This window comes from Oncorhynchus tshawytscha, linkage group LG16 (assembly GCF_018296145.1).
Source record: "Oncorhynchus tshawytscha isolate Ot180627B linkage group LG16, Otsh_v2.0, whole genome shotgun sequence".
Classification (NCBI taxonomy): Eukaryota; Metazoa; Chordata; class Actinopteri; order Salmoniformes; family Salmonidae; genus Oncorhynchus; species Oncorhynchus tshawytscha.
Window position 1 is genome coordinate 48902864 of NC_056444.1, and position 26253 is coordinate 48929116.

General features: G+C 45.5%; 2 protein-coding genes across 2 annotated transcripts; one reads left to right on the plus strand and one right to left on the minus strand.

Moving 5' to 3' along the window:
* Positions 1–308: 308 nt before the first annotated feature.
* On the plus strand, positions 309–17774 carry LOC112215785 (RNA-binding protein 38). The gene is made up of 4 exons (XM_024375183.2): positions 309–822; positions 6387–6510; positions 10514–10568; positions 16314–17774. The coding sequence occupies exons 1-4, from the start codon at positions 613–615 to the stop codon at positions 16762–16764; spliced, it is 840 nt and encodes a 279-aa protein (XP_024230951.2). The 5' UTR covers positions 309–612; the 3' UTR covers positions 16765–17774.
* Positions 17775–22673: 4899 nt separating this feature from the next.
* Positions 22674–25280, minus strand: LOC112215786 (lens fiber major intrinsic protein-like). The gene is made up of 4 exons (XM_024375185.2): positions 24424–25280; positions 23646–23810; positions 23409–23489; positions 22674–23202 (listed from the first exon to the last, which is right to left on the minus strand). The coding sequence occupies exons 1-4, from the start codon at positions 24781–24783 to the stop codon at positions 23017–23019; spliced, it is 792 nt and encodes a 263-aa protein (XP_024230953.1). The 5' UTR covers positions 24784–25280; the 3' UTR covers positions 22674–23016.
* Between the last annotated feature and the right edge of the window lie 973 nt (positions 25281–26253).

Below are 26253 nucleotides of genomic sequence, written 5' to 3' on the forward strand. Positions count from 1 at the left end.
CTACATGAGTCGAATCAAAGCCTAGGCTATTAGCCTACACGTTAAGATGACCTATTGATCACGGTCAAGTATGTTCATGTAGACTCGTTGCAGCATAAAACGGTGTTCTTTGTGTCTTCAAAAGACAAAGACAGGTGTTAGGAGAACGTAAGGGTGCAGCTGGGAGGGCGTGAGCTGCGGAAAGACGTCACATATAAAGTTCACAGGGGGCGTTGCTTCGCTTATGTATTGGCCAAAAATGGGAGTGGGCGTGTCTGAAACTCCCTAATATAAATATATATATCCCCCCCTCCCTCCCTCCTGTAAGATATTTCGAAGGAGTATTCAAGACACCTGTCAAGAAGGACCTGGAGTGTAGCCCGTACGTTGGTCGCCCTGCTTCGATATAACTCAAAGCATGGAATAAATAAGTATTTTTTGCATCGATACAGCCCGGACGAATCAAGCCTGATTGCGCGTTTAAAAACCAAACCATTGCGCATTTAAATCTTCCATCTCTCCAGCACCAGTTGTGTTGTTTAGAACTTTGATATACCGCCTGTGACTGTTTATATTGTGTGTTTTTTTCCCCCATAGACGGTTTAGTTTTTCCATTCGGACGCAGCCGGACAAATGCTTTTCCATCAATTTGTTAACGGAGGTCTGGAGACAATGCATCCCACTATTCAGAATGACACTACTTTCACTAAGATTTTTGTCGGTGGTTTACCTTATCATACCAACAATGCATCCCTTCGAAAATACTTCGAGACGTTCGGGGATATTGACGAGGCCGTTGTGATAACGGACAGACAAACCGGGAAATCCCGAGGATACGGCTTTGTAAGTGAATCCTACTTCATCTAACACGCTGTGCAATACCCCCTTCCAAATCCTCCATAACCTTCCTTTGGCGGGACACGACGCATGTCAGGCTGACTGTCTGCTGTTATTTTCTGCCCGTGTTCTTTGTTTAGAAACCATTTCATTTGACTGTAAATGAAACGTATTGTAGGCTACAGGAAGTGGACTACTGTAACGTGTGAGAAATTGTGTGAGTAGTGCGCTACAGAGCGCGTTCTAAAGTGTCAGTTATTGAGCGCACAATATTTTGTTCCCCTTGGTGTCAAACTCAGTGGTATCATGTAGCTTCACTGATATTTATTTTGATTACACTTTATATTACAAAAGGCTTATAACAAAGTTACTACATTGTAACCAATGATGAAAGTGCCTTGTGACAGATAAGAAGGACCCAGATTAGATTTTCTATCACAGGATACTTTCACAAACTGTTCCCCTGTTCCCACCTCGAATTAGGCCATTGTAATGCTTACCCAACCACCTTGAATTGAGAACATATTGAAAGTGAGGCTAAAGTTTCAGTTGTGTTTTACTGGGTAGGTTGGGCCCACTGCACGTTTCCCACACCCAACTGTAAAACCATTACGTTTCCTTTACATTTTCTGTATGGATCTGTACATGTGCTGCTGACATTCCCTTATGTATTGGGCTGAAGGTGCTTGTGTAATCTGCAAAGCAAAGAGCACTGGTTCTTAACTTGGTGTTGCACACTTTGTTTCGGCCAACAAGGATGTGCAGTGTTTGTGGCGTTGCAGTCACATGTTTTATCATGAGTAGATTATCTCTTACAAAGTGTAACATCAATTATCTCAGAGTCCTGAATAACAACCCGCTCCCTCTCCAATCACACACACACACACACTTCCTCTCATACACAGACAAATACACACACACACACAATGATGAACAACATCAAATATATGTGTATAATGTGAACGTGATGGTTTTATTTGCTCTGAAATATATCACACTAATTTGCACGCAAGTTTATTTACACAGTTCAGAACAGTGTTTTTAACCGTGTGTAAAAGATAGTTGTAGTACGAATAGTAGGGGAAGATAAGTAAACAGAAAAATATTGGTTGTATTTACAATGTTGTTTGTGTTCCACTGATTACCCTGTTTTCATCGCAACGGGTCACATGTTGCTGCTATGATTGCACATTGCAATTGCGGTATTTCACCTAACAGATAAGGGAGTTTATCAATGTTTGATTTGTTTTCAAATTCTTTGTGGGTCTGTGTGATCTGTGGGGAATATGTGTCTCTAATATGGGCCTACCTTTGGTAGGAGTTAAGGAAGTGCAGCTCAGTTTCCACCTCACCTCATTTTGTGGCAGTGGGCACATAGGCAGACCTGGCTCTCGAGAGAAGAAAGGCTATGGCAGCCTCTCTCAATAGCAAGGTTATACTCACTATGCTTTTTTACATTTTGGGTCAGTCACAGTGGTCAGGTTTTCTGCTACTGTGTATTCTCTGTTTAGGGTCAGATAGCATCCAGTTTGGTATGTTTTTTTTAGTTGATTCTTTCCAGTGTGTCAAATAGTAATCTTTTTGTTTTCTCATAATTTGGTTGGGTCGAATTGTGTTGCTGTCCTTGGCTTCTGTGGAATCTGTTTGAGTTTATGAATAGAGCCCCAGTGTAATGTATACGCTGGGAGTCGGAAAGCAAGTTCAGGGAGTGAATCATTTAATAAATAAACAAACATGGACAAAACAAGAAACAGGAGTAGCATGCAGACATGAAACAACGGAATAGAAACAATAACTCCTAGTGAAAGAACCAAAGGGAGTGACATGTATAGGGAGGTAATCAGGCCGGTGATTGAATCCAGGTGAGTCTGGTGATGCGCTTAATGATGGTGACAGGTGTGCGTAATAATGAGCAGCCTGGTGACCTTAAGCGCCGGAGAGGGAATATACGGGACAGTACCCCCTCCCTAACACGTGGCTCCAACCGCAGGACGCCGACCAGAGGGACGGTCCCAAGGACCAGTCTCTTCTGCTGAGACGCGGGAGCCGGCTGAGGCGCGGGAGCCTGACGAGCCGACCGGGCCATTGGAGCCTGACGAAGCAGCCGAGGCATTGCAGCCTGCCGAGCCAACCAAGTCTTGCGAACCTGATGAGCCAGCTGAGGCATGGGAGCCTGACAAGCTAGCTGAGGCTTCCTCGGTAGATTCGGCAACGGATGCTTGACTGGACAACCGGGTCTTGTTACTTGACGAACCTGCTCAGGCATGGAAGCCTGGCGAGCCAGCTGAGGCATCCCCGGTTGCGGCACCCAGACCCGACGTCACCTAGACTCACAAAAAAACTCCCTGATGCTCCGCTTTGGTGAGGCGTTATTCTGTAACGGACCCCAAACCTCACAACAATGGAGAGCAATGGGTTCTATAACTGATTTCAAGTATTTTTAAACAGATCCTAATGCTTGGGATGTCGAGTTTTATGTTCCTTTTGATGGCATAGAAAGCCCTTCTTGCCTTGTCTCTTAGATCGTTCACAGCCTTGTGATTTAGGCCGAGGTAGGTATAATTCTTTGTGTGCTCTGGGGCAACGGTGTCTAGATAGAATTTGTATTTGTTGTGCTGGCAACTGGACCTTTTTTTGGAATGCCATCATTTTTGTCTTACTGATTTACCGTCATGGCCCAAGTCAACCAATCTGTGCAGAAGATATCGGTGCTGTTGTAGGCCCTCCTTGGTTTGGGACAGAACCACCAGATCATCAGCAAACAGTAGACATTTGACTTCAGAGTCTAGTAGGGTGTGGCCGGGTGCTGCAGACTGTTCTAGTGCCCTCACCAATTCATTGATATAAGACTCTGGCCAGTTTATTAGGTAAACCCATCTAGTACCGGGTTGGACCCTTAACAGACAGAATTATTTGGGGCTTGGTGTTCAATCTTGCTCAATTGGTATCATGGGGCATCACTTGTGCCAGGAAAACATTCCCCACACCAGTCACCACTGCCACAAGCATGCACCATTGACACCAGGCAGGAAAGGTCCATGGACTCCTGCTGCTTATGCCAAATCCTGACTCAGCCGTCAGCATGACGCAACAGGAACTGGGATTCGTTTTTCTACTTCTCAATGGTCCAGTGTTGGTGATTGTGTGCCCACCAGAGCCCCTTCTTGTTTTTAGCTGATAGTAGTGGAACCCGGTGTGGTCGCTTGCTGCAATAGCCCATCCTTGACAAGGATCCACGCGTTGTGTTCTCCGAGATGCCGTTCTGCACACCACAGTTGTACTGCGCCGTTATTTTTCTGTATGTGGCCCGCCTTTTAGCTTGCAAGAATCTTACCATTCTCCTTCGACCTCTATCAACGTGCTGTTTTCACCCACAGGACTGCCGCTGACGGGATGTTTTTTGTTTGTCGTTCCATTCTCGGTAAACCCTAGACACCGTCGTGCGTGAAAAGCCCAGGTAGACAGCTGTTTCTGAGATACTGGATCTGGCGCACCTGGCACTGACGATCATGTCACGCTCAAAGATGCATTGGTCACTAGTTTTGCCCATTCCTAACGTTCAATCGTACGTACACTAACTGAATGCCTCATTGCCTGCCTGCTTTATATTCTGTAGCTATTTGTGTTGTTTGTTTAATGTGTTCCAATTTCCCCAGAAGTGATTTGGTTCTATACATTCACATTGAGCTGTTTTCTGACATGCTGTTCCTTCTTTTTTCTTAGCGTATTTTTGTTCTGTCTTAGTGAAAATGTAGATTCTGGTTTTCTGGGTCTGTTAGTTTTTGGTTGGATAGGTATCTTAATTCTGGATTTGCATTCTTCATCAAATCATTTCTCATTGTTAGTTTTCTTAGGTTTTTTCACTGGACTTTTTAGAATTTGATATGTTAGCTAATACTGTAGGTCAAATATACTGTTCTGTGTCTATTCCCTGTTTCACACCTGGTAGTTTGGTGGATGTGAATACCAGCTCTCTGTAACCTATAGGGCAACCAGTGGGTCCGTCTCCTCTATACCATATTTTTTGCAGTGTGACAATGTCTGTATTTCTGATTTCTTTGGTGAGGTCTGGGTTCCTTCTCTTTAGGCCAAAAGCCTACTCATGGGGTTGCTCGTCTGTGGGGCGTGTGGACCTACTCACTTTGGGTGGAGGAGTCGTCACCAACAGAGCTTCTCCTGCTGTGCTCTCTCTTTGATTCTGTGAAAGTCCTGTCGGAAGTGTTTGATGTTGCCCTGCATGGCCACTGTTCCAGGCTGTCTCAGTTTCAGGGTCCTCCTTTTTCACTATTCAGATTTTCCACCCTCTGCCTCTGATAGAGGGGTAGTGTGCTTATGTTCCCAGTCTTGTAATCGTCCACAAATAGGGTCTCTGGATTGTCCCTGAGGAGCTTCTGTTTGTACTGTTTTTCGTGCAGTCTCTCTCCCTTTGTTCCCCTCCTACTCCCTTTCTCTCTCTCCCCCTCCCCATTTATAGCTCAATGCTCTCTTTCCCTCCCTCCCTCCCTCCCTCCCTCTCTGGGGTAGGCTGTGTGTTGTGTGTTAGCAGAAGGTAATCCCCTGGTCACAGAGGTGTGACGTGTTGGCGCTCTGAGATAAGGCTGCAGTTTCTTTTTGACTTCCTTCCACACAGACAGACACCACCCCCCTTTGTCAAGCTGTGTGTGGTTATGAGAAAAGGGGGGGGAAGAGTGTCAGCGAGAGAGATGGATAAAAAGACAAGAGAGAGATGAGGGGAGCTGAGTTAAAGCAATGCATATTTTCCCTACATGCCTGTTCATACTCATGTTGATGAGTTTAGCAAGCCAACCAGTGCGCGTTCTGTCTCTGGCCCAGGCCGGACAGTCTTCCCGTTTTCAACCCTGACTTACCATAGCAGTCTAATTCCCCCGGCAGCCTTCAGAAACACAGCAATCAACCCGTCCAGAGCACAGACAATGTTCGCATAGGACTCCAGAGTATGACGCTTTGAAATAAAAGCAGAAAAAGAACGCAGTCCCATTAGTGCCCTGTACTGTTACTAATTTCATGTTTCGGTTCACTTCGCCTCATTTATTAGCAGAGTTTGGGACTACTCTTACTGTAATGCCTTAATCTATACTGTAACAGATGCAGTCACAGCTGTGTGTGTGTGTGTGTGTGAGAGAGAGAGAGAGAGAGAGAGAGAGACAATGAATGTGTGTTTCAATGTACCATGTTACTGATTGCTCTTATTTAGCATCCCCTTGTTAGTAAAATAATGATAGAATTGAAAGATACCCTTCCCCCCTCCCTGCACACAAAGACGCCCACCATTCCCTGTGATAGGTCAGGATGCCGGTGCCCCCTAACCTGAGAGACTTACTCCCCCACAGCAGCAGACGGCTCAGCCCTGAAATCCTCTGTTTCATACTTTACCATCACACACTATGTTATAACCACACAGGATCTTACTATCTACTAGAGCTCAAAGAGTACAGTATGAACACTGATACGCTTTACTGGGATTACAGGGATTTATTGGTGAGATACAAGTTACCGGATTGATCACTTCCTGACACCCAAACCTGTGTGTTCTTTCCTCTTCCTGTCAGGTGACTATGATGGACAGAGGGGCAGCAGAGCGGGCATGTAAAGACCCCAACCCCATCATCGACGGTAGGAAGGCTAACATCAACCTGGCCTACCTGGGAGCCAAGCCACGCAGCCCACAGACAGGTGTTACACACACACACACACACACACACACTCTTTCTCTCATACACAGACATACAGGTGAGCGCAGCAGATGACACACTCTGTTGGCTACTATTATAGCTACATTCCTCTAGATTATATGGTACACAGACAACACACTTGGTGACACACACAGCTTCTCCCTGAGGGGGCCGTGTAGTCAGGCCCGTACAGTGTTAAGGCCCGTACAGTGTTACTAGCCTACCACCAGCCTGTTAACCACCAGCCTACCACCAGCCTACCACCAGCCTGTTATCCACCAGCCTACCACCAGCCTGTTAACCACCAGCCTACCACCAGCCTGTTAACCACCAGCCTACCACCAGCCTGTTAACCACCAGCCTACCACCAGCCTGTTAACCACCAGCCTACCACCAGCCTGTTAACCACCAGCCTACCACCAGCCTGTTAACCACCAGTCTACCACCAGCCTGTTAACCACCAGTCTACCACCAACCTGTTAACCACCAGTCTACCACCAACCTGTTTTCCACCAACCTGTTTTCCACCAACCTGTTTTCCACCAACCTGTTTTCCACCAACCTGTTAACCACCAGTTAGCCACCAGCCTGTTAACCACGCAGCCCACAGCCTGTTAACCACCAGCCTGTTAAGCACCAGCCTGTTTATATTTCATTTGCTGTATTGGACATGTTAATAACCTCTTAAGGTATAGGGGGCAGCATTTTCACTTTTGGATAAATAGCATGCCCAATTTCAACTTCCTGCTACTCATGCCAGGAATATAAGATATGCATATTATTAGTAGATGTGGATAGAAAAAACTCTGAAGTTTCTAAAACTGTTTGAATCATGTCTGAGTATAACAGAACTTATGTAGCAGGCAAAACCCAGAGGACTAACTGTTCAAAAATTATTATGTTTTGCCTCTGACTGTTCCCTGACTTGTCTTTGCCAAGGGACATTTCATTGGAACCTGTTTTCAGTTCCTACCACTTCCACTGGATGTCACCAGTCTTTGTAATTTGGTTGAGGTTATTCATTTGTGCAATGAAGAAGAAGCACATCCTGGACCAACGTTACACTATTGAGAGTTACGCAAGACGTAAAAAGGAGCATGGTTTGTTTACTTGCTGTATTGAACACAGATAGCCCCGTCGACAATTTGATCGATTATTAACTTTTTAAAATACCTGAAGTTGTATTACAAAAGTAGTTTGAAATATTTTGGCAAAGTTTATAGGCAACTTTTGAAATGTTTTGTAGTGACGTTGCGTTTTTTGGCAGCTGTTTTTTTCTGGATCAAACGCGTCAAATAAATGTACATTTGGATATATATGGACGGAATTAATCGAACAAAAGGACCAATTGTGACGTTTATGGGACATATTGGAGTGCCAACAAAAGAGGCTTGTCAAAGGTAATGCATGTTTTATATTTTATTTCATTGTTTTGTGTAGCGCCTGCAGGGTTGAAATATGCTACCCTCTTTGTTGACATTGTGCTATCATCAGATAATAGCTTCTTATGCTTTTGCCGAAAAGTTTTTTTAAATCTGACATGTTGGCTGGAGTGTAGCTTTAATTGAGTATCTATCTTACATGTGTGATTTAATGAATGTTTGATTTTATATCATTATTTGAATTTGCCGCGCTGCATTTTTCCTGTTTTTTTCCCCAAGTGGGACGCATGCGTCCCCTATACCATAGGAAGTTAATGTGTGAAAGTTACATATTTCTAAAAAATATTATTGAATTTCGCGCGCTTCCTTTTCAGCGGAATGTTGTCCTGTGGTTCCGCTAGCGGAATGCCTACCCTAGAAAGGTTAATGCAACCGCTGTGTCAGATTTCAAAAAGCCACAAAAACCATACAACCATTTTCCAACCAAGAGAGGTGTCACAAAAGTCAGAAATAGCGTTAAAATTAATCACTTACCTTTGATCTTCATCTGGTGGCACTCCCAGGTCTCCATGTTTAGACAATAAATGTTCTTTTTGTTCGATAATGTCCCTCTTTATGTCCAAAAACCTTGTTTCGTTGGTGCGTTAGTTCAGAAATCCAAAGGCACAATGCGCGCTCTCAACATCAAGACGAAAAGTCAAAAAAGTACAATAAAGGTTAGTAGAAACATGTCAAACGATGTTTAAAATCAAGCCTCAGGTTGTTTTTGTCATAAATAATCAATAATATTTCAACCGGACAAAAGCTTCGTCAATAGAAAAGGAGAAACAAGAAAGGCGCGTTCCCGATCACGCCGCAGGACTCATGGCTGGAAATTTCCACTGTCCACTCATTGAAAGTGCTGGATCTCCCTCATTTTTCAGAGTAAAAGCCTGAAACAATGCCTAAAGACTGGGCACATGTAGAGGAAGCCATAGATATCGTGAACTGGGTCCTAAGTCTTTGTATGGTGGATAGGCTTTCAATGGAAAAACAGCCTTTCAAAATAATAGTACTTCCTGGTTGGTTGGTTTTCGCCTGCCATATAATTTCTGTTATACTCACAGACCTTATTTTAACAGTTTTGGAAACTTTAGTGTTTTCTATCCAAATGTATATGCATATCCTAGCTTCAGGGCCTGAGTAGCAGGCAGTTTAATTTGGGCACGCTTTTCATCCAAAATTCCGAATGCTGCCACCTACCCTAGAGAAGTTAACCACCAGCCTGTTGATCACCAGCCTGTTACCTACCAGCCTGTTACCTACCAGCCTGTTACCTACCAGCCTGTTACCTACCAGCCTGTTAACCACCAGCCTGTTAACCACCAACCTGTTACCTACCAGCTTGTTAACCACCAGCTTGTTAACCACCAGCTTGTTAACCACCAGCCTGTTAACCACCAGCTTGTTAACCACCAGCTTGTTAACCACCAGCTTGTTAACCACCAGCCTGTTGATCACCAGGCTGTTAACCACCAGCTTGTTAACCACCAGCTTGTTAACCACCAGCCTGTTAACCACCAGCTTGTTAACCACCAGCCTGTTAACCACCAGCCTGTTAACCACCAGCCTGTTAACCACCAGCCTGTTAACCACCAGCCTGTTAACCACCAGCCTGTTAACCACCAGCCTGTTAACCACCAGCCTGTTAACCACCAGCCTGTTAACCACCAGTCTGTTAACCACCAGGCTGTTAACCACCAGCCTACCAACCACCAGCCTGTTAATCACCAGCCTGTTAACCACCAGCCTCTTTTTCCCATTGACTCCACACACTCACTCTCCTCTCAGCCTGTGGAGAAAATACAGGGATGAAATCTAGTACACCACTATATAGATGACAGGATGTCATTTTTAGATGTAGCATATGTGTGAATGACGCACAGCAGTATACTGTACCTCTGTTGGGGTGTTGTTGCTATGTTACACTCCAAACATGCAGTTGATGAGATGTCAGAGCATGGTATTTTGGTATTTTGTGTGAGATGAGAGAGTCTGTGTGTGGGTGTGTGTGGTGGTGGGGGTGATCATGAGAGGGGGGAGAAATAACAGCAGATCTGACTCTTCCTTGTCCTGTGTGACTCAACTCACCCAGGGAGTCATGATAAACAAAACATTACCATGGGGGGGGTTAAAGGCACATGAAGAGTTTGTGAGAGACAAAAAGGAGTTTGAAGGTAGTGAGATATTGAGAGGGAGGGAGAGTGCAATACAAGGAAGGAAGGAAGGAGAGATGAGTCTCCTATCTTCACATTCATGGTGAACTCAGGAGTCAACGAGGTCAGAGCTGTGTGTGTGTGTGGTTTCTCGTCAGTGTCCCCGTAGATTCTCGGTTTCGCTTATTTAAACAGTGCCAGAGTCTGTTCAGCTCACCAAGGGAGAGAAAGACGGAGGGACAGAGAGATGAAAAGTAAATGAGTGGTAGGATCTCTTCCTCCAGGCACCCTGTCCCTTATGCAAGCTCTGTATGTCTGTCTGTCTTGGTCTGATTTCCGTCTTGTCCTCTCAGATGATGTCCCTCACTGCTGTTTTTATATAGTATCTGATGGTCTCTGACCCTGCTGGGTTCTCTCTGCCACACAGGTTTCTCCATCGGTGTGCAGCAGGTCCATCCCGCCCTGATCCAGAGGCAGTATGGGTAAGAAGGAACCACTCTCCCCGTCTCTTTCGGCCTCTTCCCCTGATCTCTTCCTTTCATCTTTTCCTCTTGCCAATCTGTCTGTCTAGTTGTGTGTTCGGCACATGTTGTAACTGACAGTCCCAGTGGTCTCATAGAGTCTGAGAATGACCCCTCAGCCAGCTGTGCTACCATCAGTTACAAGAGAACACAACTCAGTGAGAATATCCAGACACTGACTTGCTTCACTTAACTGGCGGGCCTGCTGCTGTTTCCTAACATGGATACATTTGGACATGGGGATATTCTTAGCCTGCTTATGGCTCTCCCTCCCCCTCTATCTTTCTTTCCTTCATCTCGCTCTCCCTCTATCTTTCCTGCATCTCTCTTGCTCTCTCTCTCTCTTTCCTCCCCCTCTGTATCTTTCCTTCTCTCTCTCTCTCTCTTTTCCCAACCCTCTATCTTTCCTTCTCTCTCTTTCTTTCCTCCCCCTCTGTATCTTTCCTTCTCTCTCTCTCTCTCTTTCCTTCTCTTTCCTCCCCCTCTGTATCTCCTCTCTCTCTTTCCTTAACCCTCTGTATCTCTCCTTCATCTCGCTCTCCCTCTATCTTTCCTGCATCTCTACTTCTCTCTCTCTCTTTCCTTCTCTCTCTCTCTTTCCTCCCCCCTCTATCTTTCCTTCTCTCTCTCTCCCCTCCCCCTCTGTATCTTTCCTTCTCTCTCCCCACTCTCCTTTCCTCCCCTTCTCTGTATCTTTCCTGCTCTCTCTCTCTCTTTCCTTCTCTCTCTCTCCTTTCCCCCCTCTGTATCTTTCCTTCTCTCTCTCTCTCTCTTTCCTCCCCACTCTGTATCTGTCCTTCTTTCTCTCTCTCTCTCTTTCCTCCCCACTCTGTATCTGTCCTTCATCTCTCTCGCTCTCTTTCTCCTCACTTATTTCTCTCTCTCTCTCCCCCCTCTATCTTTCCTTCATCTCACTCTCTCTCAGCCATGGTTGACCTACACAGGTCGATGAGCTACTAGTCAAACCATTACAACACCTCCTTACACACACACTTCCAGGCTGAGTAGAGAAGTGAGGGGTTGGCCTGTGAGTCAGGGTGTGATAGATGGGTGAACAGTCTCAGTGGCATGGGATGTGCGTGTGCTTGTTTGTGTGTCTGTGGGAAAGAGCACTGTTGACACTTAAAACAGTTTCAGTCAACTCACTCATACTGGTAAGTGGCAGGCTAGTTCTGAATATTCGGTACCAAAGTTATTACTGTGATCTACAATGAGTGGAAAAAACATTAGGAGCACTTTACTAATGTTTTGTTGCACACCCTTTTGCCCTCAGAACAGCCTGAATTCATCGGGGCATGGACTCTACAAGGTGTCGAAAGCGTTCCACAGGGATGTTGGCCCATGTTGACTCCAATGCTTCCTTACACTTCTGTCAAGTTGGCTGGTGTCCTTTGAGTGGTCGACCATTCTTCATACACATGGAAAACTGTTGAGTGTGAAAAACTCAGCAGCGTTGCAGTTCTTGGCACAAACCGGTGCGCCTGGCACCTACTACCATACCCCTTTCAAAGGCACTTACATCTTTTGTCTTGCTTAAAAATCCCTCTTTAACTTGCCTCCTCCCCTTCGTCTACACTGATTGAATTGGATTTAACAGGTGACATCAATAAGGGATCATAGCTTTCACCTGGTCAGTCGATGTCATGGAAAGAGCTTTTGTGCATGTTTTGTACACTCCGTGTACTCACAACTAACTTCGTTTGACCCAGAAATAAAACATCTCGCTGGCATTTGTTTGGTCAGAAGGGAGACGACCAGAGCTGTCCATGGTTTCTGATGAGTGCTCTACTATATTAGGCTAAATGATCCTTTCCTATTCTGTGAGGCCAGTCTGATTGGGGTGTGTGTTCTGTGGGAGCAGGGATTGTGATAGGCCCTTCAAACCCCCATGGCTCGCAGGGCTATTAATATTGCAGCCGCTGGCTTTCAATTATTGAATGATATATTGAGTGGTAAGGGAATTGAGGCTGACCCAAATGAGCCTGTGAATGAATTATGGTGGGCTGATTGAATGTCTCCTTCAGAGAACCAATGGACAATTAAAGCACAAGTGCACCCTCTGTTCTACTGGGTTTGATCATGATAAAGTCGCTGTCTGTCTGCCACAACAATGAAAAGGACTTCCTTTTTTCTTAATCTTTTGCGGAAGTCACTTGGTATGGGGTGGATTGATCTATCTTCATGAAGTCTTGACTACTCTGTCAAAACACACATGGACCCCCCCAAACAACCCACCCAAACTCAGCATTTTGGCAGTAAGTAAGCACCATTGTCTCAGAGCTAATAGAGTCGGGCTCCTTCTGTGGGGAGCTCCGCCTCTACTCTCTGGTCCGGGGTTCAAATATTTCTGTCTGTCTGTCCTGTCTGTCTGAGCTTATGTCCCCAGCCTTGGTCTGTCTGTCTGTCTGTATGTCTGTCTGAGCTTATGTCCCCAGCCTTGGTCTGTCTGTCTGTCTGAGCTTATGTCCCCAGCCTTGGTCTGTCTGTCTGTATGTCTGTCTGAGCTTATGTCCCCAGCCTTGGTCTGTCTGTCTGCCTGAGCTTATGTCTCCAGCCTTGGTCTGTCTGTCTGTCTGAGCTTATGTCCCCAGCCTTGGTCTGTCTGTCTGTCTGAGCTTATGTCACCAGCCTTGGTCTGTCTGTCTGTCTGTCTGTCTGTCTGCTTATTTCCCCTGCCTTGGTCTGTCTGTCTGTCTGTCTGTCTGTCTGTCTGTCTGTCTGTCTGTCTGTCTGTCTGTCTGAGCTTATGTCCCCAGCCTTGGTCTGTCTGTCTGTCTGAGCTTATGTCCCCAGCCTTGGTCTGTCTGTCTGTCTGAGCTTATGTCCCCAGCCTTGGTCTGTCTGTTTGTCTGAGCTTATGTCCCCAGCCTTGGTCTGTCTGTCTGTCTGAGCTTATGTCCCCAGCCTTGGTCTGTCTGTTTGTCTGAGCTTGTCCCCAGCCTGTCCCCAGCCTTGGTCTGTCTGTCTGTCTGAGCTTATGTCCCCAGCCTTGGTCTGTCTGTCTGTCTGAGCTTATGTCCCCAGCCTTGGTCTGTCTGTCTGTCTGTCTGAGCTTATGTCCCCAGCCTTGGTCTGTCTGTCTGTCTGTCTGTCTGTCTGTCTGAGCTTATGTCCCCAGCCTCGGTCTGTCTGTCTGTCTGTCTGTCTGTCTGAGCTTATGTCCCCAGCCTTGGTCTGTCTGAGCTTATGTCCCCAGCCTTGGTTTGTCTGTCTGTCTGTCTGAGCTTATGTCCCTAGCCTTGGTCTGTCTGAGCTTATGTCCCCAGCCTTGGTCTGTCTGTCTGTCTGTCTGAGCTTATGTCCCTAGCCTTGGTCTGTCTGTCTGTCTGTCTGTCTGTCTGTCTGTCTGTCTGTCTGTCTGTCTGAGCTTATGTCCCCAGCCTTGGTCTGTCTGTCTGTCTGTCTGTCTGTCTGTCTGTCTGTCTGTCTGAGCTTATGTCCCCAGCCTTGGTCTGTCTGTCTGTCTGTCTGAGCTTATGTCCCCAGCCTTGGTCTGTCTGTCTGTCTGTCTGTCTGAGCTTATGTCCCCAGCCTTGGTCTGTCTGTCTGTCTGTCTGTCTGAGCTTATGTCCCCAGCCTTGGTCTGTCTGTCTGTCTGTCTGTCTGTCTGAGCTTATGTCCCCAGCCTTGGTCTGTCTGTCTGTCTGTCTGTCTGTCTGTCTGTCTGTCTGTCTGTCTGTCTGTCTGTCTGTCTGTCTGTCTGTCTGTCTGTCTGTCTGTCTGTCTGTCTGTCTGTCTGTCTGTCTGTCTGTCTGTTTGAGCTTATATCCCCAGCCTTGGTCTGTCTGTCTGTCTGTCCGTCCGTCCTTCCTTCCGTCCGTCCGTCCGTCCGTCCGTCCAGGGCAAATAACAAAGATGAACAGAGCTTATGTCCCCAGCCTTGGTGTATTTACATGAATGTTTAAGAGGAGGGGGGACTCATGACTAATGGTAGGAGTGGCTGTGAAGAGGTGTGTGTGAATGCAAGTGTGGGGGGTGTCAGAATGTGGTCCAGTGGCTGCCTGTAGGACCCAGAGTTGGCAAGGCAGCTGCTGAGGCACCATCTGGTCCAGCTAGCTGGCAGGGCAGACGCCAGGCAGGGCGCTGACAGAGAAGTGAGATTTGGCACTTTATTCAAATTCTGTTCTTTTTTTGAAGGAGGAGAGGAAGGAGGAGGCCGGGCGGGTGGGGTGTGTTTCCTGTTGAAACACAGAGACAGGGTGGGGTTTGAGGGGAGGAGTGGGGGATTATAGGGCTCAGTCACTGCAAACACACATCTGGGAAGGCAGGCAGGATTTGAGGGCTGGTGTGTGTGTGTCCATGTGTGAAGTTGTGTTGTCCTTTGCTGAAGTGGCAGTGTTACGGTGTCAGCACGCTTCAGTTCAGCTGGCAGCTAGCCAAAGTCGACTAGGCGAACCGAACGAGTGTGCCCGCATACTCCCTTAAAATGCATTCGCTTGAAAAATGAGAAAAAGCAGAAATAGTGCTGTTTGTCCGCTTCGAGACAATGGAGCAGTATGCACTTCCTCAAAATAGCCAGAATGAATCTAAGATAACTCAAGACATCTGTCATTAATTTTGACCTTTTTGCAGAAGAGATCTTAGTCACACAATTTGACATCTAATGTTTGGTGAAGTATTACCCCCCCCTCAAGAAAATTACATCAGAACGAGTTGCCTGTCTTGTTGAACGACAGCAAAGTCTTCATGGAAGAATCCCTACTGTTAACCAATCACCGACGAAGGGGTGTAGACTTCGGCTACCGACTTTGGCTTGCCTCTAGAAAAAGTTTTGTGTGCCCGAACAACAGGAAAAACCCTCACCGAAGGTGATAATATATGCACAACACCTTCCGAACTGTCTCGGCTGGGAAGCATGCGGTCGCCTTTAGAATGGCTCAAACCGAGCCTCTCTTGTAAAACAGCATACCATCCAAACTGAGCCTCTCTTGTAAAACAGCATACCATCCAAACTGAGCCTCTCTTGTAAAACAGCATACCATCCAAACTGAGCCTCTCTTGTAAAACAGCATACCATCCAAACTGAGCCTCTCTCTCTCCCTTCCTCCCTCCTTTATTATTGGCAGTCTCCTCATTCCCCTACATTTCCCTCCTTTACGTTCTCTTTGTTGCCTGTATTCTACCCTCTATATCCTCTGGACATGGAGATAGTCTCGCCTCTCCCGAGTCGTTGTCCCCCCCGGTCTCTTCTCTCTACCTATTGAGCATTGGGGTGAAGTCCTTTTCCCTCAGGTGTTATTTTCTGCTTCCCAGGGACGTAATTAGACAAAGCTCTCCACTAAAATAGGCAATTATAAAAACCCAGTTGTTACAATCCCCCCGATGAAAGGGATTGACATTCAGAGACATTTGATCACGTGCCCATCTCACATTCTACGGTATTATTTTACAAGGATCCTGATCTACACATTGTGTGTGCTTGACGTAAATCTTTACATACAGTATTCGGGTAATACTATGCTAAAGCTAGCACTATTCGAAAGCTGAGTGTTCCATGCCATATGTCAGTCATTCACTGGGCATACTGGGTACTGTGTGTCCCCTGTAATTACAGTGGTGTGGTACATCATCTATAGATACTCTAGTGTACGTGCCTCTTTCTCCACGATGGCTGAGCCGTATGCATGTCCTCAGGCCTGTGTATACATTCCTAATGTATAACCGCATGCTGTACAATTGTATCTATAATGTTCTCTGTCTCTTCAGATTGGCCCAGCAGTATGTGTACCCCCAGGCCTTCCTCCAGCCCAGCCTGTTGCTCCAGTCCCACCTCAGCCCCTCTCAGGCCTTGCTCTCCTCCCCGTATCTGGACTATAGCTCAGCCTATGCCCCCTACACCTCCACCCCCTCCACTGGCCTGGAGCACTACCCCTACGCCCCCTCGCCCTCCGCTAGCTACCTCCGCTACAGCTACTCCCCCGCCACACCAGGCCCTACCATGTCTGCCCCCCACCCCTCCCACACCCATCCACCTCTCCCTCAACCCCCTCGCTGGCCTCTCTGCCCCCCCCGCAGCCTACCTCCAATATCCCCTCCACCACCCCGACCGTATGCAGTGAGGGGGGCCTGGGCTATGGAGGTGAGTGAGGGAAATCGGAGGGGGACACATGACAACAACGTATGCAGACTTGGAACAAAGAGGATTATTGCACTATGACCTGTGACATCATCAGGACGAGACTCCCGACAACCAAGGAGAGAGTGGGGTCAGAATCCAAAGGGCTTTGTGAAAACAAAGAAAAACAAAACACACTGAGATTTCTTCCTGTTTTTCTATTAGGGTTATTATCCATTATTTTTATCGTAGTTGTTACTATACTACTATTGCTGTTGTCGCCAATGTTTATATGAATGTTTGACGAGCACTCCTTGTGTCCGATGCCAAACGTGATGGAGTCAATGGAACATGAGAACACAAGAAGAGGAGAATTAATCATTCGAGAACCTACCACCTTCCACTCCTTACCCGCAGAGACCACCCACCCTTGTACACAAATAGCTAAGGCTTTTCTGAGCAGCCCTTTAATGCAGTGGATGGGGTTTGAAGGTTGGGCGAAGATGGGTTGGATAGCCATTATATTTCACCAGATTCTCTGCCTCACTCTTCCAGAAGTACTGCTGAACATTTCATTAGCGAGGTGAGACAGACGCAGGATGATAGAATTAGAATACTAGAATGGACATGAACCTTCTTATGATGGTCCAAAGGTCAGCCATGTTGGTCAGGGAGATGGTCAACCATGGTTTGCCAGTGCTGTGATAAGGTATTGTGTAAAGCAATGAATGTGAAGAATTTATCAGCACTGTGTTAGCTAGCTAGCCAGCCAGGTTTAGAGAAATGATTCTATAAATTTGTCAAATTAGCTGCAAATATGCCAACATTCCATTCAAAAAATTCTGTGAATTCACAGCCATACACTGGCACATATCAGTTAATGGGACTTAGACACATTGTAAATGCAACAAGTACTGATATTGAATCACATAATAGCTTTCTGTTTACATATATTTCAGAGGCTATTTTATCGCCCCTTCTAGTAATTTAGTAGGATTTACAGTACCTCCAGAAAGTACTCATACCCCTGCTCTTATTCCACATTTTGTTGTGTTACAGCCTGAATTAAAAAATGATTCAATATTTTTTCTTTCTCACCCATCTACACACAACTCCTCATAATGACAAAGTGAAAACATGTTTTTAGAAAGTTAAGCACATTTTTTGAAAAGAAAAGAAAATATCTAATTTACATAAGTATTCACATCCCTGAGTCAATACTTTGTAGAAACACCTTTGGCAGGGACTACAGCTGTGAGTCTTTCTGGGTAAGTCTCTAAGAGCTTTGTACACCTGGATTGGACAATATTTGACCATTTTATTATTTTCAAAAGTCTTCATGCTCTGTCAAATTGGTTGTTGATCATTGCTGGACATCCATTTTCAGGTCTTGCCATATCTTTTCAAGTAGATTGAAGTCAAAACTGTAACTCAGCCACTCAGGAACATTCGCTGTCTTTTTGGTTAGCAACTCCAGTTTAGATGTGGCCTTGTGTCTTAAGTTATTGTCCTGCTGAAAGGTGAATTAATCTCCCAATGTCTGGTGGAAAGCAGACTGAACCAGGATTTTGCCTATGCTTAGCTCCATTTTTTTTTATCCTGAAAAACTCCCCAGTCCTTAATGATTACAAGCATACCCATAACATGATGCAGCCACCACTATGCTTGAAAAGATGTAGAGTGGTACTTAGCAATGTGTTGTATTTGATTTGCCCCAAACGTAATACTTTGTATTCAGGACATAAAATGAATTGCTTTGACACATGTTTTGCAGTATTACTTTAGTGCCTTGTTGGCAAACAGGATGCATGTTTTGGAATATTTTTTATTCTGTACAGGCTTCCTTCTTTTGACTCTGTCAATTGGGTACTATTGTGGAGTAACTGTAATGTTGTTGATCCATCCTCAGTTTTCTCCGATCACAAACTCTATAATCACAAACTCACCCTTGGCCTCATGGTGAAATCCCTGAGCGGTTTTCTTCTTCTCCGGCAACTGAGTTATCTTTGTAATGACTGGATGTATTGATACATCTTCCAAAGTGTGATTAATAACTTAACCATACTAAAAGGGATATTCAAAAAATACCTCCCTGGTGTTTGTGGTTGAATCTGTGTTTGAACTTCACTACTCAACTGAGAAATTTAAAAAAAAAAACACAAGTTTGACATTATCCCCATATGGTGTGTAAGCCAGTGACAAATTCCCAATTGAATCCTTTTTTAAATTCAGGCTGTAACGCAACAAAATGTGGGGAAAAGTCCAAGGGAATACTTTCTGAAGGCACTGTATATGGGCAGCATCCTCTTCTGGACATTCTTCAGGAATACCTTTCTGTACGTGGCCTTATCACCTCTGTACATTCTATTCTCTACTTCAGAATTTTGTTCTATGTCCATTTTTACAAGATTCATACCTCCAGTGGAAAATGTTTATGCACTCTCTGTCTCTGCTTGTCCGTCTATCTGCTCTATTCCCATTTTCCATGTCCTCCATATTTGTGAGTAAATTATTGCAGATTGAGATAATCACAATTTCACTGAATATGCCATTATTATTATTCTAATGGAGTATGGGATGAATATGTATAAGGTAGACAACACTGTAACATATGCTTTTTATATAATTGTTACCCTAAGATATTCACGTCAAAGCAGATTTTAGTAAAGTATCTATTTCCATATTCATCATCATTAGAGACCTGCAGCAGCTGGGGTAACTGACTATCTCAGTATTTTTTAACATGAGCAGATGCAGAAAACAATACAGGCGAATGTAGGCTGTACTATTTGGTATTGGAATAGTAACGTGATGTTATAACGATATAATAGTTGTCTATCAGGGAAGGTGAAATTATCTCTGCTAGAACCTTCGTGTCCATACTTGACTGATTGATGCTATATGGGGGGGGGATTCAGTAGTTGTCTGTGTGTGTGAGGCAGTGAGTACGCGTGAGTGTGCCAGTGTATGAATGTGTTTTTGTTAGCTTCAGTGTCAGTCCCCATTGTGAGAGTCAGCGTTGTGCCATTGTCTCTGGGCGGGCTGCAGTTTAGGGTACAGAGCTGCTCCAGGAGTCTCTGTCTACATAACCACCTTATTCACATGTATGATGAAGCCATACAACCACAAGAAAATATGCATAATAAAAATAATTTGTAATTAAACAAAATGACATGACTTTTTTTTTTTTTTAAACCAAGATGTCATGATGGGTGCATTAAGTGTTGGTCTACATGCTCTGGTTAATTCACAGATGATGTTTTTGCTCGTGTGTGGACACTGGAGGTCTGGAGTGTTTGGGTGGCTTACCATTACCATCTGTGCTGGACATCTGTGTTGAGTGTGTGTGTGGTGGTGGTGGGAGTATCAGTTTTGAAGAAGACATTTCGAGAAAATATTCAAAGTGAAGAAAGACATACACTTGGATTACACACAGACTTCATTTCTACATCAACTCCTTCGATTCTTCCCTTTATTCAACCAGAGAATAATTCTGTTGTATCTGGGGTAAAACGCTGCTGTCTTATCGTATGTGGGAAACACCCACAGCCTTAACCCTCCATACTCCAGCACAGAGACAGTATTGCTCAAACACCGGAGGCTGGTGAGAGCTGGAACAAAGTCAACTGGAGGAGTCTCATGGCCATACTTAGTCATCATCACACACACACATACAGACTTATTGGGACACAGAAACTGGCTAAAATAAACACACACCATCTGTTTTTGATCAGTGCTGAATACCGAGAGACAGAGAGGAAGCCAGTTCAGACTAACAAGATGCACCTACTGTTGGTGCCCTGGTTGGTACAGCACCAACAGCATCGAACAAATGTACTCTTTCAGATCCAGAGAAACACTCGAGGGACACAGAGAAGCTGTAGCCGGCAGGCGCTAAAAACAATCGCTCACTCCTCTCTGTCCCCATGGGGGAAACTATGTTGCTATTGTTGTATTCTCATAATGGTCTGGACATGTTTATAGTTAGCTCCTTCCCACACGGCACACACTGGTTGAATCAACGTTGTTTCCCACGTCCTTTCAAGGAAATGACATGAACAGAATTAAGGAAAGAAAGATAGAGAAAAAAAAGGAACACAGCTTTGATATAACTTGACTAAACGAGCGCCGTTGCGCGAAGTGATAATCTTCCATTTGTAATAATAATACGTGATGAGTAGGACTATTAAGGTGTATAGGCAGCATATCTTTATGAGTGTTATTTTCAATGATTTGAGTGCTTCTAAACGTAAGCTGGTTACAATAGCACATGGTTACAATATACCCTGTTACAGAATAAAAGAAAACAGAGGTGTGAACTATTCATTCATCTAATTTATTTGCATAGATTTAATCATCAAATAAATTGACCAGGTGGTGAACGTAAATCATTAGTACATAGAATTGCAGGAAATTCGTTTTAAAACAGCCGTCAAAATCAAGCTTTTGGTGCGATGCATTCATGCGTCTCAATAAGCTAGAACCTAAATGCATTACTAACTTCAACTCGGCCCAATTTACAGGTTCAATTTCCCACCCTGATATGGCCTATCAAGCTAGAACGGGCCCTGCGTCTCACCCAATAGCCAATATAGGCTAAATATCCCAAGCAGGGCTACAGCAACTTCCAGATCGGCTCAGGCTCTTGGGCTTTGCGGTGGCCACTTTGGTATGGGTGACCTTGGCAGAACGGTGTCGCTTTAACCAAGTGGTCACATATAGTTCTTGGTTCAACTACGCAACAGCAGGTCGGTGGAGTTCTAATGAACATCAAGGCAGACAAGGTTAAACACTTTTTTTGTTGTTTTCAACGTTCTCAAATTTGGGGGGAAGGGGAGCCAGAAACATGTGGGGAGCATCATCTTGTGGTCATTCCCACTTACTGCAAGCCAACGCAACACAGGGCATTGAATGCCATACTGGTATAATGGAGTTAACAAAACACGATGAGACACATTTTGTATCAAGTTTTTTTGGTTTATTTTAATTTAAATATGGTTTAAACTGCCTTATGCTGACATTAAAGATCAAATCATAAAAGGAGACTTCATGAAAAGCTTACGCAGCCATTCTGTAGTGAAAGGAATCAGTCCGGTTTGGGATACAACATTTCCTTTAAAATTCTTTTTTTTTCTTTTTCTGAACAAAAAAGCAGATGGTTTGTGTAAAAATGAATATCATAGCAAATACCACAGTGAGGGGAGGATAAGTTATATGTCTTAAAAATTGATAACGTAATGAAAGATAATCATGATACGAACAGGAGAGTGGTCATGAAAAGAAAACAAAATGAAAAGCACTGTTTCTGCGAACTCGATTCAACACGAATTCACATACGGACACACACTCACTGGCAAACACACTCACGCACAAACAGCCACACACGCACTCACTCTCACTCACACACTCTCACACACACATACTGTAGAAGCACCCACACACACGCACACGCACACACACACACACACACACACACACACACACACACACGCACGCACGCACGCACGCACGCACGCACACAGAGATAAATTGAAGTGATTTGAAAAATGAAACCCTGGTAAAAATCGAATGGTATCATACATCCACGTCTTGTGTCTGAAGTGCAGAAAACAACTGGGAAAAAATTGAGAGCGATTAATCGGATGTATAATAAAAAAGCATGCCCATCTTCACTGATCTAACACAACCCTATCCGACTAAAAACCTGTTGCCCCTCTATCCTCACCCCAACCCCTTTACCCCATCTACACCCCTACCCTATACCCTTACCTGCCCAAAGCCCACCCATGCCCTTACCTCTTACCCCACCCATACCTTACATCCCCACTGGGCAAACACTGGTCGAATCAACGTTGTTTCCACGTCATTTCAATGAAATGACGTGGAACCAATGTGGGAATTGACGTCTGTGCCCAGTGGGTGCCCACCTACACCTCACCCACATGCTTCTGTTGTGACAGGTCTGGTCCTTGTGTCTATGTGAAGGGAAGACCTGGTGCGGCTGAGGAGGAGGGGGGTTAGTGGGACTGTTGGAGCAGGCCCTCCCTGTTCGCCTCTATCAAACACAATGTCCAATTCAGTATACAGAGTGAGGTTGGAGGGAGAGAAGTCTCGTTGCATGTTGAGGTTGAAGGTTGTGAACCTGTCTGTGTATGTGTGTGTACAGTTTGTGTATAAATACACGTCTGAATCTGCATGTTTAGTCAGTGTGTCTCAATGTGAGTGTGTGTGTCTGTGTGTTAGTTAGTGAGTCTGTGTGAGTGAGTGTGTGTGTGTGTTGACGGGTTGGGGGTAGCATGGGGGTTGGTCGAAACAGGGCCTGTCCCTCATTCCCATCCCCAGATAGGGACAGGCTTATAGGGCTTGTGTCTTGAGCTCGATGGGCTCCCCGCGGGTGTCCTGCTGGGTCTCCGTCTCGGGGGGTCGGCTGCCCTTCAGTGTGGCCAGGCGCTCAGACAGACCACGCATGCGGGGAAACAGCATGAAATCGTACAGAAGAGCGCCCATAGCACCTCCTATCATGGGGCCCACCCAGTACACCTGACACAACACAACACAACACACAAGGTTAGCATGAAGATATGGCACGAGCGACTTGTATTGTTGTCGCTGATATAGTTTTGGTATTAACTATACTCTTAAATACCATAAGACCATAGAATCCACCATTGTCATGGTGGATGATTTAATCTATTATACGAATATTTCAGATGCTGCATTATGGTGTATGACTGTGCGTTTCTCACCCAGTGGTTGACAAAGTTCCTGAAGAGCACAGCAGGGGCGAAAGATCTAGCAGGGTTCATTCCAGCACCAGTGTAGTACATCTACAGCAGAGAAGGACAACCGGGCGCTCAGAATGAAATACGCGTTTCTGTTGTACACAATGCTGTTTTGTGTGTGTGTATTCCACTATGAGTACCTTTTGGTAATCACGTGTGTGTTCCCCTATCCGTGTGTGTGTGTGTGTGTGTGTTGCTCACCCCCATGAGGTGTCCGACTGTGACAGCGAAGCCGATGGACAGGGCAGCAGAGCCCATGCGTCCGTTCCTCCTCTCATCCGTCACAGCAAAGATACAAATCACCAGCTGCATGGTCAGAAACACCTCCACTGTGGTGCCCATGCCCAGGCTGATGCCAGGCTGCAGCTGTAGATGGCCAGAGGATAAAAATATGCATCAGACTTGAGGTCCTATGTGGACAAGTCATTTTGTAAAATAAGTCTGTCCTCTTTCTAACAAAGTGTATATTGTTTGCCCAATTAGATGTGGTCTTCAAGTTAGGTTTGTAAACTGGACATGTCAGGAATGACTCAATCAAAGATGCAACACAAATCAACCCATACTGTTTAAAACAAAAACTATTTTATCAATGCTTTCAGTGGCCTCACCGCTATAGCCTCAGTTTTACATAACACTGATGGCTTGGATTGTGCTCATTGTACAGTAGCAATAGTAGTTACCAGAAGGTTCCGTGATGATTCCCTAATCCCTGTTCATCTCTACCCTTTCTAAATCCCCAATTACATTCAAGAAGCCTACCGAAACGAAACCAAACAATTATCAAACCCTATCAACATTGTTGACTGTTGTTGATATATATATATATATATATAATTATTATTTTTTGCTTATTTGAGCTGACAAGGGTCCACAATGGCACCCTATTCCCTATATAGTGCAGGTATTTTGCAGTGCACCATGAAGGGAATAAAGGGAACAGGCCCAGTGCTTTTTGAGATGTGGGTGAGTGGTGTCTTACCATGTTGAGAGCCATGTTGCCCCTCATGTTTTTTGGGGTGACCCCATAGAGCACGGCGGCCCCGGCCACGGCCCCCAGAAATTGGGCAGCCCAGTAGAAAAAAGCGCGGAACAGGGACATCTGGGAGCCTACCAGATAGGCGAAGGTGACGGCCGGGTTAATGTGGCCGCCGCTGATGTGGCCGATGGACTGGATGATGGTGGCAGCCGCCAAGCCGAAGCACAGAGCTACGTGCAGGATGTGGTGAGGCCCAGTGGTCCAGCGCAGCGCAGCGCCTATGCCGAAAAACACAAAGAACATGGTACCGAAGAACTCAGCGAAGACCGCCCGCCAAAACGCCATGGACCGGAACTCCCACATGCTGGCCGTTCACTGGACGATCCTCGGAACGGAAAATGTTCTTGGGAAAAAAGTTGTTGGGGTGAATCTGGAAAAAGCTTGTACCTTTTAAAAGTCTAAGTGATCTTTTTGCACTGTTTCAGATGCAAAAAAAAAAAAAAGTGATTTCCCTTTGGCAGTCAGCTAGCTGGGCTGACCTAAACGTTGTCTCACTGAGCCAATCAGTTGGAAGACAAACAGTTTAAAAAGTCGACAGAGGAATCCACCGATAGATCTGTTTCTAATCTACGAGCGATCTGGAGTTGGCTCGCAGGCAGTCAAACATAAACTCGGCTTTGCTTGCCTCCACTAGCCGCCTGTCGTAGAGACATAGGGGTGTGTGTGTGTGGGGGGGAGTGTGTGTCTCAGAATAGTTGTCAAGAGGTGTGCATTGATGCTAGAAGAGTGGTTCTAGAATAGAGACAGGGATAGACGGAGTGTCCTGTGGACGTTTTAGCCTCTCTGACGGAGGGGAGAGGGCCCGCCGGGGGCTTTATAAAACCCCCCCAGGGGCCCCGAGTGACGCCATAATCCCCCCCCCTCTGGGCCGGGGGCGGGGGGGCGGACATACAGGACGGCCCGAAATCAAACAAACTTAACCCCGCTGTCGCCCCCCACAATAGACAGAGCGGGAAGAGAGGGGGAGTATCAGGAGAGAGGGTGATTGTGAGGAGAGAAGGGAGGGGGGTGAGAGAGTAAGAGAGGAAGAAAAAATAGAGTGAGAGTGACATGAGGGAGGAGGGAATCAAGAGAGAGCAAGTGACTGGGTGAGTATAAGAACTAGTTATGGACATCAACCCCACAGAAGTGATGAGGGGAGTTTGTCTAGTTGACATAGTGGTACAGTACATCATCTGTTGACATGTTATAACCATGATAACCATGGGGACTAGTGCTGATGGCGGAGAACGGACACACACACAAATAATACAGTGATCCGGGGGGCAGACGGAAGAGCCTAATGCCAACAGTGTGCGGAATTAACATGTAGACTGAAATGCCTGACCTTGTGAAACCGTTGTCTTAGCATCGAGCATGTACGCCGCATATGAACAGCAGAGCTGCTTGGATGTTAGAAATGTGTTCATTCATAACTGATAAGATGTCAGGAAACGCGTGTTGTGCACAGAAGGGGAGGGAAAACAAATGAATAGTCGACGTGATCAGCTGTAAATTAGTATCATGTCTGTATTTCAGTCTGGCCTATAACATCTACTGTGTAGAGGTGAATGCACTCACACAAAGCAGTGCATTTAATCACTGACCTCAAATCCAAACGGCGTTGTTAACAGAGGTAATAACCATACGTTAGTAGTTATAAGAAATACTTAGGGGCTATGAGCTTAACATTGGGGTTGGGAGCACGACATTGGGACCTTAAATGTCTGCGTATAATGAACAATAATAGGGTACTTCTTAGAGGCAATGAACTTGACATTGACACCCAGAGCA

What these genes read in the sequence shown, in the direction of transcription:
- LOC112215785 (XM_024375183.2), top strand. Translation starts at nt 613, where the DNA reads ATGCTTTTCCATCAATTTGTTAACGGAGGTCTGGAGACAATGCATCCC. An exon ending in AATCCCGAGGATACGGCTTT is followed by an intron (nt 823 to 6,386) that starts GTAAGTGAATCC and finishes TCTTCCTGTCAG; the next exon opens with GTGACTATGATGGACAGAGG. An exon ending in GCCACGCAGCCCACAGACAG is followed by an intron (nt 6,511 to 10,513) that starts GTGTTACACACA and finishes TCTGCCACACAG; the next exon opens with GTTTCTCCATCGGTGTGCAG.
- LOC112215786 (XM_024375185.2), bottom strand. Translation starts at nt 24,783, where the DNA reads ATGTGGGAGTTCCGGTCCATGGCGTTTTGGCGGGCGGTCTTCGCTGAG. An exon ending in GCAACATGGCTCTCAACATG is followed by an intron (nt 23,811 to 24,423) that starts GTAAGACACCAC and finishes GGCCATCTACAG; the next exon opens with CTGCAGCCTGGCATCAGCCT. An exon ending in CAGTCGGACACCTCATGGGG is followed by an intron (nt 23,490 to 23,645) that starts GTGAGCAACACA and finishes TCTCTGCTGTAG; the next exon opens with ATGTACTACACTGGTGCTGG.